We start from the raw sequence: 13,820 nt of genomic DNA, 5'->3' as shown, positions 1-13,820 counted from the left end.
CACTGCTCCCCTACCCCTCTCTGCAGTCACTGTTGCTGTCTCTCAACCTCCACTTCTGACTCTTTCTCTTCTGATGTCACATCTTTTCTGACCCACTTGAAATGTGGCCAAAGATAAGACAGGCTCGGAATGCAAAAATGCCCACTGGATTTTGAAGGCTCAGCCTGAGTAAGAAGATATAAATATCTCCATCACTTTTACACTGATTACAAATCAAATTGATAATATTTTGAATGTGTGCTGTGTGCTAAGTTGCTTCAGTCATGTCTGACTCTTTGCAGTCCTATGGACCTAACCCACCAGGCTCCTCTGTCCATGGGATTCTCCAGGCAAGAATACTGGAGTGGGTTGCCATGCCTTCCTCCGGGAGATCTTCCCAACCCAGGGATTGAACCCATGTCTCTTACATGTCCTGCATTGGCAGGCAGGTTCTTTACCACTAACACCACCTGAGAAGCCCAACCAACCATTTTGAATATATTGGATTCAATTAAATATGTTCCTGTATTTAAATTTTTTTTCAGATGTATCTTTTTGTGTGGCTACTAGAAAATTTAGAATTGCTCATGTGGCTCACACTAGACTCTGATTGGCTCTACCAATAAGCGAGGCCCTTTCTTAATCCCGACTTCACACATCCCAAGTGAGAGCTGCCCCTCCCGTCTTCCCGGTGCTCTCCATCCCCTCAGGCTTCCCTGATCTCACCAGGACCTACTAACCGTGAATTCCACTGCCTTTCCAAAACTGCTCCTGTCCACACCTCCACACTCCTATGTCACAGGAGAACTTCCTCTCTCCCCCAGGTAGACTGTGAAATTCTCCCCTCTAACTGCACTTCCATTAGAGAATGAATCACACTGTAAGGCAGGGTCTGTCAGCAGTCAATGCGTTTCCCGTCTTGGCAGGAGAATTCTTCTGGGGACTTTGAGCCCCTTGAAGGCAGGACCCAAGATCTTTCACTTCTGTTTGCATCAGCAGCATTATAAAACCCTGTCCTCTTTGGATGATTTAAGTCTCAGTTCCTTATGTCTTAAACTCAACTCTCTCCGCCCTCCTTTATCCTGGTGCTTCTGCGCTTGGTGAACAAGGATGTGGTTGGCCATTCAGCAAGTAAAGATCCTTCTATGGGCAAGACACAGCGCTGGGTATTGGGGCATTTGGAGTCCAAGGCATGCAGTGCCAGCCAGAGGGAACGTACCCACAGTTCAGCATGACTGTGGATGGACGGGCTGACAGGGGCCAGGGAGGCCAGGTCGATGGCCCGAGAAAGACATAGAGAAAAGCCAGGAGGCATCCATCACAATGCTTGTTATCTGACACCAGGAATCAACCCCAGATAAACCTAGAACGAGGAAGGGAGGAAGCTCTCTGTCCTGAAGACTGAAAACAGGGCATGAGGAGGAACTGGAGCGCCTTGGGTGGGCCCCAGGGTGGACCCAGGCAGACAGAAAGGCTGCAACAACACTGGACCTAAGATCTAATGGTTAGGAGCACTCAGCATACACCAGGCACTGCAAGGACTAAATGTGGAATAACTCATGTTGCTTGTCAAGAACCCTGAGTCTTGAGCCATTATTATTCCATTGTACAGAGGAGAGGGAGCTAAGAACTCAAACAGGGTTGCACGCTGCGTGCTCAGTCGTGTCCAACTCTTTGCGACCCCATGGACTGTAGCCCACCAGGCTCCTCTGTCTATGGAATTCTCCAGGCAAGAATATTGCAGTGAGTTGCCATGTCCTCCTCCAGGGGATCTTCCTGTCCTAGGGATCGAACCCACATCTCCTGCATCTCCCACCTTGGGAGGCGAATTCTTTACTCCTGAGATACATGGGAAGCCCCCGATCAGGATTACACAGGCTGCAAGTGTCAGAGCCTGACATGGAGCCCAGTCCATGGGACTCCAGGGCCAGTGCTTCTTGCCGCCCTGCAAGGCCATCCCTGTAATGGATGAGGCAGACTACTATGGATGTTAGAGATGTTATATGTGCCCCCAGGTGCCCAGGGCGAGCAAGGCCGTGGGTCTGAAGCAAAGCCAGCTTCCACCCAGCGACCATGAAACACACCCCTAACTCTTCCGGTAGGCAATCTCAGGGACCTAGTGACTTTGACAGAGGTGGGGAGTGGACAGACATGGACTTGCCACAGAACCAGGTGCCCTGGGGACCCAGAATATTCCTTACAGATTCTACTATTTGGAGAATAGGACTAAAAGAAATTGCTCGGTTTCCTTGAGTATCTAGGCTTCATGGGGAAGCCCACTACCCAAACACTGCTTTCTTTAAGAAAAGGGAGGAACCAAACTTAAAACACTGTTTGGGCCGGGGGTCTCTGAGAAGTGGCATGGGTGCTTCCTGGGAGACCCTGGGTGACAGCCGCTGCTCCTGACCTCTCTGTCTCCCCCATCCTTCTCCATTTCCCCAAGGTGTTCAGGGGACTCCCCAAAGGGCAAGGAGGTGAAGTATCTGTGTACTGAGGGTGTACTAGGTCCGAAGTGCTTCATTCAGGTTATATAACCTGATTCCTCCAAGGTCCCAAGAGCTAAGTAACATTATTCCCATTTTGCAGATGGGAACACCGAGGATGAGGGCGTCAGGACCCCAGTGAGGCAGCCAGCCAGCTCAAATCAGAGAATGTCACAGGATTTTAAAAAGGGAATATGTGCAAAGGTGTAGCCAAGGGTGTGAGACGCCCACAAGAGCCAGAGTGGTGTCCTCAGGCATATGTCCTGGGCTCTCAGAGCCCACCAGGGCTGCACTTACTGGAGCCTGGAAGCAGAAAGCCACGTGGAGGGCGTGGTTACAAGGAGCTGTGAACTCAGGTGGAAGGACACAGCAGCCCAAGGTGACCCCATAGGACAGGATCTGGGAAATAAACACACCAATCTCCCATCTTCCATGCCGCGGTGGCTCCCCACAAGGCAGATAGCTGAGTGGCAGGAGGTGGACGTGGAGGGGCAACGGAAGACACACTGCACAGATCCTAGGCTGGGCGAAGTTCACTCTCCAGGCTCTTGGCACCTTCCCTGGCTGTCCCTCCCTCTTGTGGAAAGAAAGGGGCCAGAGACACCCAGGATCGCACCTGCCCACCAGCCCCAGTGAGCACAGCCGGAGTCAGCGCGCGCGGAGCTGAGCGCACCGCGGCACCGCACAAGTTAACATCTCTGCTCTCCGGCCTGGGTGCCTGATTCTCCAACCTGTGGAGGGGGCGGGGCCAAGATAGCTGGGGGCCTCCCTGGAAATCCACTCCCACCCTTGGGCGGCTGCCCGCCAGCCCTCAGCTACGCCGTATGAACTGAGGAGGTTCGATGGCTGAGAAAGTAGACGTGGAGGTTCCCCGAGGATAATAATTTAATTTTATGGGGCAGGGACGCAGGAACAGGGAGTTCGGACCCTACATTCAGCAAGCGGCCTGGCTGCAGGCGTCGCATGTGTAACTCATTACCTCCGCGGGCCGCCCATTTGCAGCCGGTGGATGATGCTCAGAGCGTGGTGGAGGGCCCGAGGCCGCGGGGTGAGCATGACTGCAATATTTTTCTGACACTAACACCTCTCATTGGCCCTTGGAGAGGGCCGTGGAGGAGCCAGGCCCTGCCAAACATCACCCACGCCCAGCCCTCCGCCTACTGCCGCCAGACAGGAGAGGCTTCAGCTGTTCAGGCGGGAAGAGAAAGGCTGGACCATGGAGGTAAGCGAGGAGGGGGCAGGCACAGAGGGAGCTGGGGGAGGAGGGGTCGAGGCCCAGACAGCCTCTCTTTGGGTTTCTCCTCCGTGGGAGGCGTCAGTGGGCACCAAGGTCAGAGAGGGTTTGGCTGGAAGACCTTGGAGGTCACGTTCTGCCGTGAGCCTGCCCATGAATTCCAACCACACAGGTGAGGTTCCCCACTGGAGACCCAGAGGTGATGAAGCCCCTGCTCTGGGCGCGTTCCTGTCCACAGTGGGGCTCAGACACAGGGAGGAGGCAGGTGGGGTCCTAAGAGGGGGCCCGGCCAAGGTGTGCAGAGGATGGAGAGGTCCCAAAGGTGTCACCAGGGAGCTGAGGGTGAAAGGGAGAGAGCCTGGAAGGATGTGGGAGGCACCACGCCAGAGAGGGTCATGGCGGGGATGGGGAGCTGCAGCCTGAATAGCCCCTCAGCTTCCTTCTCACCTGGTCTGTGAACAGAAGGGAAGGGGTGGAGGCAGGGTAGGAGGAAAAGACAGATGGACAAAAAAGTAAAGGAGGAGAGGGGGGAGGGGTTTCCAGTGCCTGAAAATAAGGCATGTACAGCCTAACACTTTAAAGTCCCTCCTGCGTTAAAGCCTGAGTCCTACACAGAAGATGCGGGTTCAATCCCTGGATTGGGAAGATCTCCTGGAGGAGGACATGGCAACCCACTCCAGTATTCTTGCCTGGAACATCCCCATGGACAGGAGACCCTGGCGGGCTACAGTCCATGGGGTCGCAGAGACACACACACTACCTCATTATCTAGGCTGCAGTTTTTCAGCTTTGCTTCCGCTGATCCTAAGATCCCTGGGGCCCAGTGGAGGCACTGCCTCTCTTCCCACCTCCCTGTTTTCAGGGGGAAAATACAGGGAGGGACTTGGAGTCCCAGCAACTCTGCTTTCATTTACTCAAAGCCTGGGGGGCGGGCTGGTCCTCACCTCTGTCCACCTCTCTCTGCCAGTCAGCCCCACCCCTTCCTCCCTCTCCAGAGATGAGGGTCAAAGAAGCCAAGTGCTGGGGAAACAGACCAAATCTGGCTTGAATTTCCCCAAGTCAGAGCTCACCATTTTCCTCTTAGAAATGACAGGGAAGGGGAAATCCAAGAAACCCAGGAGCTTTTAGGTGGCTGTTTCATCTCAATACTCCAGTCCTCACGCCCCCACCCCATGTCTGGTAAGGAATGAGTGTGGAGGAGACCCAGACAATGTGCAAATCAGGTTTAGAACTGATTTGTTCTGCCTCCTTTAGATTCCAAGGATCCCTGTCTTTGTTCATCCATGTGCTCAGTCACTCAGTCGTGTCCAACTCTTTGCAACCCCATGGACTGTAGCCCGCCAGGCTCCTCTGTGGAATAGTCCAGGCAACTGGAGCCGGTTGCCATTTCCTTCTCCAGGGTATCTTCCCAATCCAGCAATTGAACCTGGGTCTCCCACTCTGCAGGCAGATTCTTCACCATCTGAGGTATCAAGGAAGCCCCAAATGGCCTTTTAAATCCCAGGTTCGGTAAAGGGGGGGTACGATGAGGTCAAGAGAAGGAGAAATGATGACCCAACAGCAGCCCCCCAGGCCTCTTCCCACCCCAGGGTCTCCCTGCCGTGACTTTCCCCACTGGTGCCCAATACTGGCCCTCACGGTCCTACAATTACCCCTCTGAGCTGTACCCCCGTTCTTTCTTGCCAAACCGGGCCTGTTTATTGATGGGCTGGTGGGGAGAGAGGGTAGTTGAAGGATATAAAAGCCACCTGGACCTTTGTGGATGTGATGATGGGGAACAGCTGAGCACTAACTAGTGAAGCAACACCCCAGGGTCCTTCATCTCTTCCCAGGCGTCATTAACTTGACAGAAACACCAGCCCATCTCAGTGCAGCTCAGCTGGTAATATTTTTCCCATCTACCTCTTCTCTTATAAAATGGTATTCAGTCTTTAAGGCCTTCACCAGAAAGTGTTCATCCTTCTTGACTTTAATAATCACATATTTTTACCTCCTTTACATGGTGGGTAACTGTCTCCATGCCAGTCCCTTCCACTGGGATCAGAAGCCCTTGGAAGGCAAGAATGGTTTAATTTCTCTCTGGAGCATCTCTGGCATCTAACCCATAGCTTGACACATTGTGGGTCCTCAAAATGTGTCTGTTAACTGGAATCCAAGAAACAGTTCTGATGGTGGGAAGTTTACTAGGGCAGGTGTGTGTGTGCTAAGTCACTTCAGTTGTGCCCAACTCTTTGAGACCGCATGGACTGTAGCCCGCCAGGCTCCTCTGTCCTTGGGATTCTCCAGGCAAGAATACAGGGGTGGGTTGCCATGCCCTCCTCCAGGGGATCTTCCCGACCTAGGGATCAAACCTGAGTGTCTTATGTCTCCTGCATTGGCAAACGGATTCTTTACCACTAGCACCACCTGGAAAGGAGCCCAGATCTCCTCTCCCCTCTCGCTGCTGAGACAATCCCCAATCCTGCCTGAGCCACCCATCTTCCCTCCCTGCTCTCAGCACCTGGTGGGAGGAAAGATGGGGCTGAATGAGGAGTCATTTCTAATTTTGAGGAATTTCAAGATGAAGGCAGCTGGCAGAGTGGAGCACAGTGAAACACAGTGCTTGAGAGAAAGTTTGAATAAAGGCATCTGGAATGGTTGATTTTATGTCAGCTTGGTTGGCCGTGGGGTACCCAGATTAAACATTCTGGGTGTCTCTGAGGGTGTTTCTGGATGAGATTAGCTTTTGAATTGGTGGAATCAGAGCAGACTGTTCTCCCCAGTGTGGGTGGAGGGTCTGAATACAACAAAAGATGGCAGGATTTGCTTTTTACTTCCCGTCTGCATACTGGAGCTGGGACATAGCATCTCATCCTCTCTGGCCCTCAGATTGTGACTGACACCATTGGTTTCTCTGATTTTCAGGCCTTCTGACTCAGACTAAACTACACCACTGGCTTTCCTGGGTCTCCAGCCTACAGAGGGAACATCATGGGGCTTCCCATCCTCCATAGCCAGGTGAGTCAATTCCTCATAATCGGTCTCTTCATAAGTGTAGACATCATACTGGTTCCGTTTCCCTGGAGAAGCCTAACTAAGATAGCCAATCTCCATCTCATTGCTCACAAAGCTTCACAAAACTCTCACGTGAGTTTCCTTCAGTTCATCTTTGAAGTGAGGATGAAACTCTCCTCTCCTATACTAACTGCAAAGAGGAGTGTGTTCAGGCAACAAGCATTTATTAAGCACCTACTCAGTGTGGAGCAACTTCCCTTTCACTTTTCACTTTCATGCATTGGAGAAGGAAATGGCAGCCCACTCCAGTGTTCTTGCCTGGAGAAGCCCAGGGACGGGGAAGCCTGGTTGGCTGCTGTCTATGGGGTCGCACAGGGTCGGACATGACTGAAGCGACTTAGCAGCAGTAGCAGCAGCAGTGTGGAGCTCTGTGTTGGATGCAGAGGAGTCAGCTGTTGGCAAGATGCTCTGAGCTCCTCAGGAGGAAACTGCATCCATTTGCTCCAGGGTTTTAGCCCCCAGAGATGCAGCACAGTGCACTGAGAGGGGGTCCCTTTCTGCACCATGACCTGGGGCCTCAGTCTCGGGGAAGGATGAGCACCCTGGAGAGGTGCATTCCTCCTTGCAAAAGCCCTGAGAAGCAGACTGAAGATCTGTCACCTGGAGGGGTCTGGGCTTCTTGGTTCAGTTGCATTTTGCGTGACCCCAGCCTCACTGAAGAGGAGAGGATGGCAGAGAGGCAAAAGGACTGGGTTAGGAGTGAGGAGACTCAGTGCTGGGGCTGCTCTGTGACCGATGTGGGCTGCGTGATTGTTGTCGTTTAGTTGCTTAGTCACGTCAGACCCTTTGTGACCCTGTGGACTGTAGCCCACCAGGCTCCTCTGACCATGCGGACTCTCCAGGCAAGAATACTGGAGTGAGTTGCAAATCCCTTCTCCAGGGGATCTTCCTGGCCCAGGGATCAAACACGGGTCTCCTACATTAGTAGGAGGGTTCTTTAACACTGGGCCACCAGGGAAGCCTGAGCTGTGTGACGCCTAATGCTTTTCTCAGAGTCCACTAGCTCATCTGTGAAATGGGTCTCATTTTGTGGTCACATAGGTGTGTTGAGACACATGAATGAGGAAAGACCTTTCCGAACATGAAGTTCAACCTATGCAGTATTAGGCAGCGGTGTTGGGTGGGGTAGGAGGGTGGGGGCGGGCAGGGCTGACCTCACAGCCAAGACCGAGCCCACGGCACTCACCATCCTCACACAGGTTCAGCTTGGACAAGCTCCTGCCATCAAAGGGCTCCTCAAAGATGGAGCTGGAGTCGCGGTCACTCACGGTGGCGTGCAGGTACATGGCTTTGTTCTCCATCGCGTCCTGCAGCAGGAGAGGAGAGGGCAGATATAGGGGAGAGAGAATAAGCTGTAGTTGGAGATGGAAATGAATCTGTAGACCAAGGCATCACTGTGATGACCCCGAGCCTGAACACAGGGACCCTTCCTCATCGGCAGGCATCAGCCACCAGGATCCGAATCCCCTCCTCAACTTCCTTGGCTTGGAGCGGTCACAGTCCTGACCTTTCTGACCATGGGATCTATCCTCTCCCTCTCATAGCTCTGGGTGGGGCTGGATCCCTGAGCTGGTGGGGTCCATGGCACCGAGAGCCATGCCAGGTGGGGCCGGAAGGAGTCAAACCTCCTGACCCAAACAGAATCCTCTCCAAGCTTCTGGAGTCCTGGGCACGGCAGGGAGACTGGGGTTTCTGCTCTGTGTTGGAAATGGGGGGAAGCTAGGCATGAAACAGAGTACAGAGACCACCAACCAACACAGCTAAAACCAGAACTGCTCCCAAACTTGGCTGGACTGGCATGGTCAAAGGAGTTGGATTCAGAGGGCCACAGGCAGGATTGGCCCCCATGGGAGCCTGGGGAGCAGGAGGCCTTGGTGGGGTACCCTAGACACCAAGGCCTGGGCAGCCCTAGACCAGGAGAGGGCTCTGGTGTCCGGGTGGTCTCCTGGGTGGCTGGGGCTTTGAGTCGACCCCGTGGAATTCCAGGAATGCCCCCTCGACATGGGGAAGTGCCACGCTATTTGAAATGACCCAGCCCCATTTACACAAGCGCACACCACAGGATCCCATTTTGCAATATCTATACATTCCAGAGTGCACGACAGGAGATTATATGTGGAGATGTTCTGCGTTTCTCCGGGTGAGACGTATTACAGGAATCTGGTGGGGCTTGTGGGGATTTGCGCTTAGTTTTGTTCTCTGTATTTTGGGGGTTTTCTACGATATGTTTGCGTTCTTTGTATAATCAGAAGAATTCCTTTGGGGGGCTGGATCACAAAGTGTTTATTTACATAAAATACTGGATATCCTTTTCCTGCATAGACACTCAGTGATTTCACAAATGCCTCTGCTTTCAGCTCATTTCCAGTCATTAGTTTACGTCGACTTTCGGTTCTGGTACTCTTTCTGTAGATTGTTGTTGTTTAGTCACCAAGTTGGGTCCAGCTGTTTGCAGCCCCATGGACTGTAGCCCACTAGATTCACCTGTCCATGGAATTCTCCAGGCAAGAATACCAGAGCAGGCAGCCATGCCCTTCTCCAGGGGATCTTCCCAAACCAGGGATCAAACCCAGGTCTCCTGCACTGCAGGCAAATTCTTTACCACTGAGCCACCAGGAAAGCGCATAGCTATGTGGATATTGAAGCAAAAAAAAAATCCACTTTTAAACAGTGAATTCTTTGGAAGATAAATGCCCTGGGAGGATTGGGGGGGGGGGGGGTGGTCCTAGGCCCAGCATGGAGCCAACTCGACCCTGAGGACCAGAGAGCCGGCTGGGAGAGGGGGTGGGGCCTGGCAGGTGGCCGGAAGGTGACACCAGCCACTGACTGAAGGGAAGAGGCAACCCCCATTCCAGTAAACGGGGACGGGGACGGTGAAGGAAGAGGCTGGCTGGATCCCTCTGCCAGACACAGCAAACACAAATCCCCTATTTTCGTGACCTGACCTTTCTTTTCAGGGACCTATGACCTCGGGGTCATAGGAGGAGGGCTAAGAGGAGGCCAGAGCCTACAGTGGCCATCCACCTGTCTTTCCACTGGCCCTGGAGGGACGATGGGATGTCTGCTTTTGACCTCCAGTGATGAGAAGTCACATGCCTTGCACACGTGTACACACATACGCCTGTATGCACAGGCCCACTCAGGGTGTTCCTAGACCCTGTGGGCCTTTCCTCCAGCCTCTGGGAGGAAGGGGTGGAGGGGGGCCCACAGCCCTGCCAGCATCTCTCCTCCCTGCCCCCTGGGGTTCCTGGAGCCCTGCACCCAGCTTCTCCTGGGCTGCAATTGTGTCCAGTTTTCAAGTCTCCAATGCTGGCCATCCGTCCAAGTCCTCCACCCAGGGAGGGCCTCGAGGTGGGGCCCCAGGCAGCTCCAATGCTGCTAAGCTATAGAGGACACGCCTTCATTTCACGAGCGCTCTGTGCAGCACCCCACCCTCTGGCCTCAGTCCTGGGGAGCGACGAAGCAGGAGGCCAGTGTCTCCTCTGAGAGGGGGAACCCTCTCTCTGCCAAAGGCAACAGCAGCTGCCGCCCAGAGCCTGTGGGGGCACCTAGTGCCAGGGGAGGAGTTGCAGAGCTGGGGTTGCTCCAGTTCCCCATCTGCCTTTCCGCCTTCTCTCTCTGCCCATCAGCTCCTGGACCAGAGCTGGAAGGCGGGGCCCCTTATCTGGAATGTGTCGGTCGGGCGGCCCCTCCCAGCCCCCCCTCCCCACCCCTCAGCTGGTGGAGCTGCAGCCTGGGGGCGGGGGAGAGGGAGAGGGGCCAGATGTGAGTGCACACTGAGATGAGAAGTGCTCAGCCGACTCTGCTAATGTTTGTTACTGGAGAATGAAACCTAAGAGCTTTCTGTCTGCCCCAGGTTTTACTTGGGGCTGTTTTTCTTTCTTGAGGAATGGGGGGCAGGAATTTAGACCTTCCAGTCATTGGTTGTATAGCCTTTGGGCCAAGTCTGAGCAACTGACTGCCAAGTGTGGTGATGATAGAGCAGTGCCTCCACCCTCCACCCCCACCCCTGGAGCATGTGTGTGTGTTCGTCCCACACTGTACAGATCGTACGCCATCAGGAGCTCCCCACCTCCCGGGGCACTGCAAGAGGGCAGGTGGCATTGGTCCGTTGTTCCCATTCTAAAGATAAGCCAAGTGAAGCCCAGAGGAGCAGGAACCGAAGAATGTCAGAGAGGAGGAGTTCCAGCATTTAACCCCACCCAGGGCAGTGGCTCCGCACGAGGCTTCTCTGGCCAGGATGCATGTGTCGGTCCCTTTCGGTGGCCACCTTTCAGTCCCACGGTGATGCAGGGAAGAGGGCCAAGTGGGGACCCTGGAGCTAAGAGAGCTGGAAGGGAGGGGGCCAGTGCCATGGAAACCCGGGCAGGGAGTAGACACCAAAGTGACCTGTGGGGAGTGGGGGCTCAGAGGACATGGGGTCCCAAGCTGGCACCACATCTTATCCCCGGGGAGCTTGGTCCGTCAGCTAACACGTCCAGCCTCAGCCTTTGCGATGGGGAGGACACACCTCCCAGCCACACGGTCTCTGTGAGTCTCATGTGGAACAGGGCATGTGGGAGGGCTGTATGGATGGGGCAGGTAGGGAGATGGTGGTGGAGCCTGGTGACCACCCACAGCCCCCCAGCATCTTCTGATCCTGCCAAGCAGCCTGGTACAGGGGTCTCTGGGTTCCCTCGACCTCCCTCCCACCTAGCTAGTCCCAGAAACAATGCCATTTGGACCCCTTTGCGAAAGCAATGGTGAATGCAGACCAGACCTGAGAGCCGCACCTTAATTCTCAAAGCCCCTTTCCAGGCAGCAGCAGGACTCAATTCTTCCCGCAGAGGGGTGGCCCCATCCTTGCTGGATTCCAGCATTTAACACTACAAGGCTCGTAACTCCTCAAAATCAGATAGGGACCACCGTGAACAAGGTCCTCTCTGGAGAGAGAATTGCTAAGGAGGTTTTGAGCCCTTTCCTCCTCTAACTGTACTCAGTTCACCTGAAGCATCACTCAGAACTAGAGAGGTGCAGATGGTTTATAAATAAGCTCTGCCTTCCTACGTTCCACCGCTGGGCACACCCACAGGCACACGCATGCAAACACATTCACCACACATGTGGAGAGACTGTCACCTGTACCATCTGCTCCCTAAAGAGGCTCTGGAGCTCTGACACAACCCAGGCAGAGTTGCCACTAAAGCGATCACTTTCTCTGGCTCCCAAATACCCATACTCACCAGCCCAGACAGATGGATGAAAACCTGGCAGATCCCCCAGGCTGACAGTTACGACCTCCCCTCCTAGGACCTGCACCTCCACGCGATGCCCAAACCTGTGCCCTGTGTTCTCCGGCTGCCTTTCAGAAGCCATGCCCAGGTGCTAGGACAGTCAGTGCCCAGACTCACCTGAGTGCCCCCAGTGAAGCTGCAGAACCTGTCCCCTCAGTTCCTGGCATTTGCCATGGTGGCTGGAGAGCTGGCCACTGCCCCCACCCCGAGACCCAGGCAGCCCCTCAGAGCTTGTCCCCACAGCCAGCCGAATCCAGACGGAGTCATAGAGACTGCACGGTGCCCAGGGTCTCGGGGGTCACTTCTCCAGGAGGATCAGATCAGGAGGCAAGACTCAACCTTGTGCCCAAGTGGGAGTCCCTGTCTTGGTGTCTGGCCTCGTTCAGCCTCGGGCAGCGCTCGAGATGTTCTGTGGAGGCACCAGCGGCTCCGCTAGGTACTGACTGAGCCGTGAACTGCAGCTGCGCTGGCCGCCAGGCTTTATAAAGTTCTTGGAGCAACTGCGGGGCTCCCCCGGGGCCTAGAACGCATCCTCCCTCTAGTGGCCAATCTCAGCATTACAGCTTCACACAGAAATGCCTGCTGCGTCCAAAGGAGTCTTGGTCTTGGGACCCCGCCCTCCTGTTCTAAAGGCTCTGCTCGAGATACTTTTTGGAAAGCTTCTAACGAAATGGCAGCTAGACTTGGCTTAAGAGCTGCACAAGGAACCCAGCCTTGTAAATTTATTTCTATGACAGGATTGGCATTGCTCAGTTCATTCACCAAACTTGGGGTAGAATTACTACTTTCTGTGTTTTCTTGGAGCCGTATCTACCTGTAAAGGACACAGATTGCCCACACCAGGGAGATTCAGAAGAGGACTCTGAGGGCGCTGAAGGAACTTCCCAAAGTCAGGTTCAATGCAAGTCATCAAGGAAGCCAGGATTTCTGGAGCACTGACATTGTACAAGGGTGGGGCTACAGGGGTGAGTGAGAGGAGGCTGCTGTCCTTAGGGGGCCGCAGCCCAGGCTGAGAGGCAGGCTTGGACACAAATAACTGGCACTAGTGGTAAAGAACCTAGGAGACGTGAGGCGCACAGGCTTGATCCCTGGGTTGGGAAGATCCCCTGCAGGAGGAAATGGCAGCCCACTCGAGTACTCTTGCCTGGAGAATCCCATGGACGGAGGAGCCTGGCAGGCTACAGTCCATGGAGTCACAAAGAGTGGGACACAACTGAGCGTCTGACCGCACACCTGTAAACCTCAGCATCGCTATGTTTAATGTGTAAAAACAGGAGCTCTCACCAAAATGTTGAAGGGGTGATTACCTTCATTCAGGTTGAGATGGTGATGGGAGAAGCATCAGAGAAATTCTAAAAACAATCTGAACCGTCGTACATGGTCAGTTTGTATATATGCCCCTTCCCTCGCCTCCCACCCCAGAGACAGAGCGCTGAAGGTCACGTTCATGAACATATGCCCGTTTATTGGTTACAAATTCAGCCTTAGCACTGGAGGGCCAGACCTCGTACCTGAGAACAGTCTGCCAGGGCTCAGCTCTACCCCCCATCCCACGCAGCCACCAAGCCACAGCTGAGTCACAGAAGTCTTAGTCACTGTCAGTGACCCTGGGAGGGAGCTACAGTGTGGGGCTCCGAGGCTCCGTTTTACTGGAAAAAGCAGTAATTATATCGTAATGATGATGATAATTATAATTGGAGGATAAGGAAGAAGGAGGAGGGGAGAGGATAGGGAGAAAGAGGAGGAGGCGAAAGGGGAAGAAGTGAGAGAAAAACATTTCATTGTATGTTCCCTGTG

General features: G+C 54.0%; 1 protein-coding gene across 1 annotated transcript in view; it reads right to left on the bottom strand.

The window, feature by feature from the left end:
* The window catches only part of SCARA5 (scavenger receptor class A member 5), a 133,866-nt gene extending 121,356 nt beyond the window's left edge, over positions 1–12,510 (bottom strand). Inside the window, exons 1-2 of the mRNA XM_025281400.3 lie at positions 12,141–12,510; positions 7,937–8,057 (exon numbers count right to left, since the gene is read on the bottom strand). Of these exons, the coding sequence (XP_025137185.1) occupies positions 7,937–8,051 (115 nt within the window). The 5' untranslated portion in view covers positions 8,052–8,057; positions 12,141–12,510. The remainder of the gene's footprint in view (positions 1–7,936; positions 8,058–12,140) is intronic.
* Between the last annotated feature and the right edge of the window lie 1,310 nt (positions 12,511–13,820).

The sequence above is a fragment of the Bubalus bubalis genome, chromosome 3 (assembly GCF_019923935.1).
Source record: "Bubalus bubalis isolate 160015118507 breed Murrah chromosome 3, NDDB_SH_1, whole genome shotgun sequence".
In the NCBI taxonomy this organism is placed as follows: Eukaryota; Metazoa; Chordata; class Mammalia; order Artiodactyla; family Bovidae; genus Bubalus; species Bubalus bubalis.
This window is presented reverse-complemented; position numbering and strand designations above follow the sequence as displayed.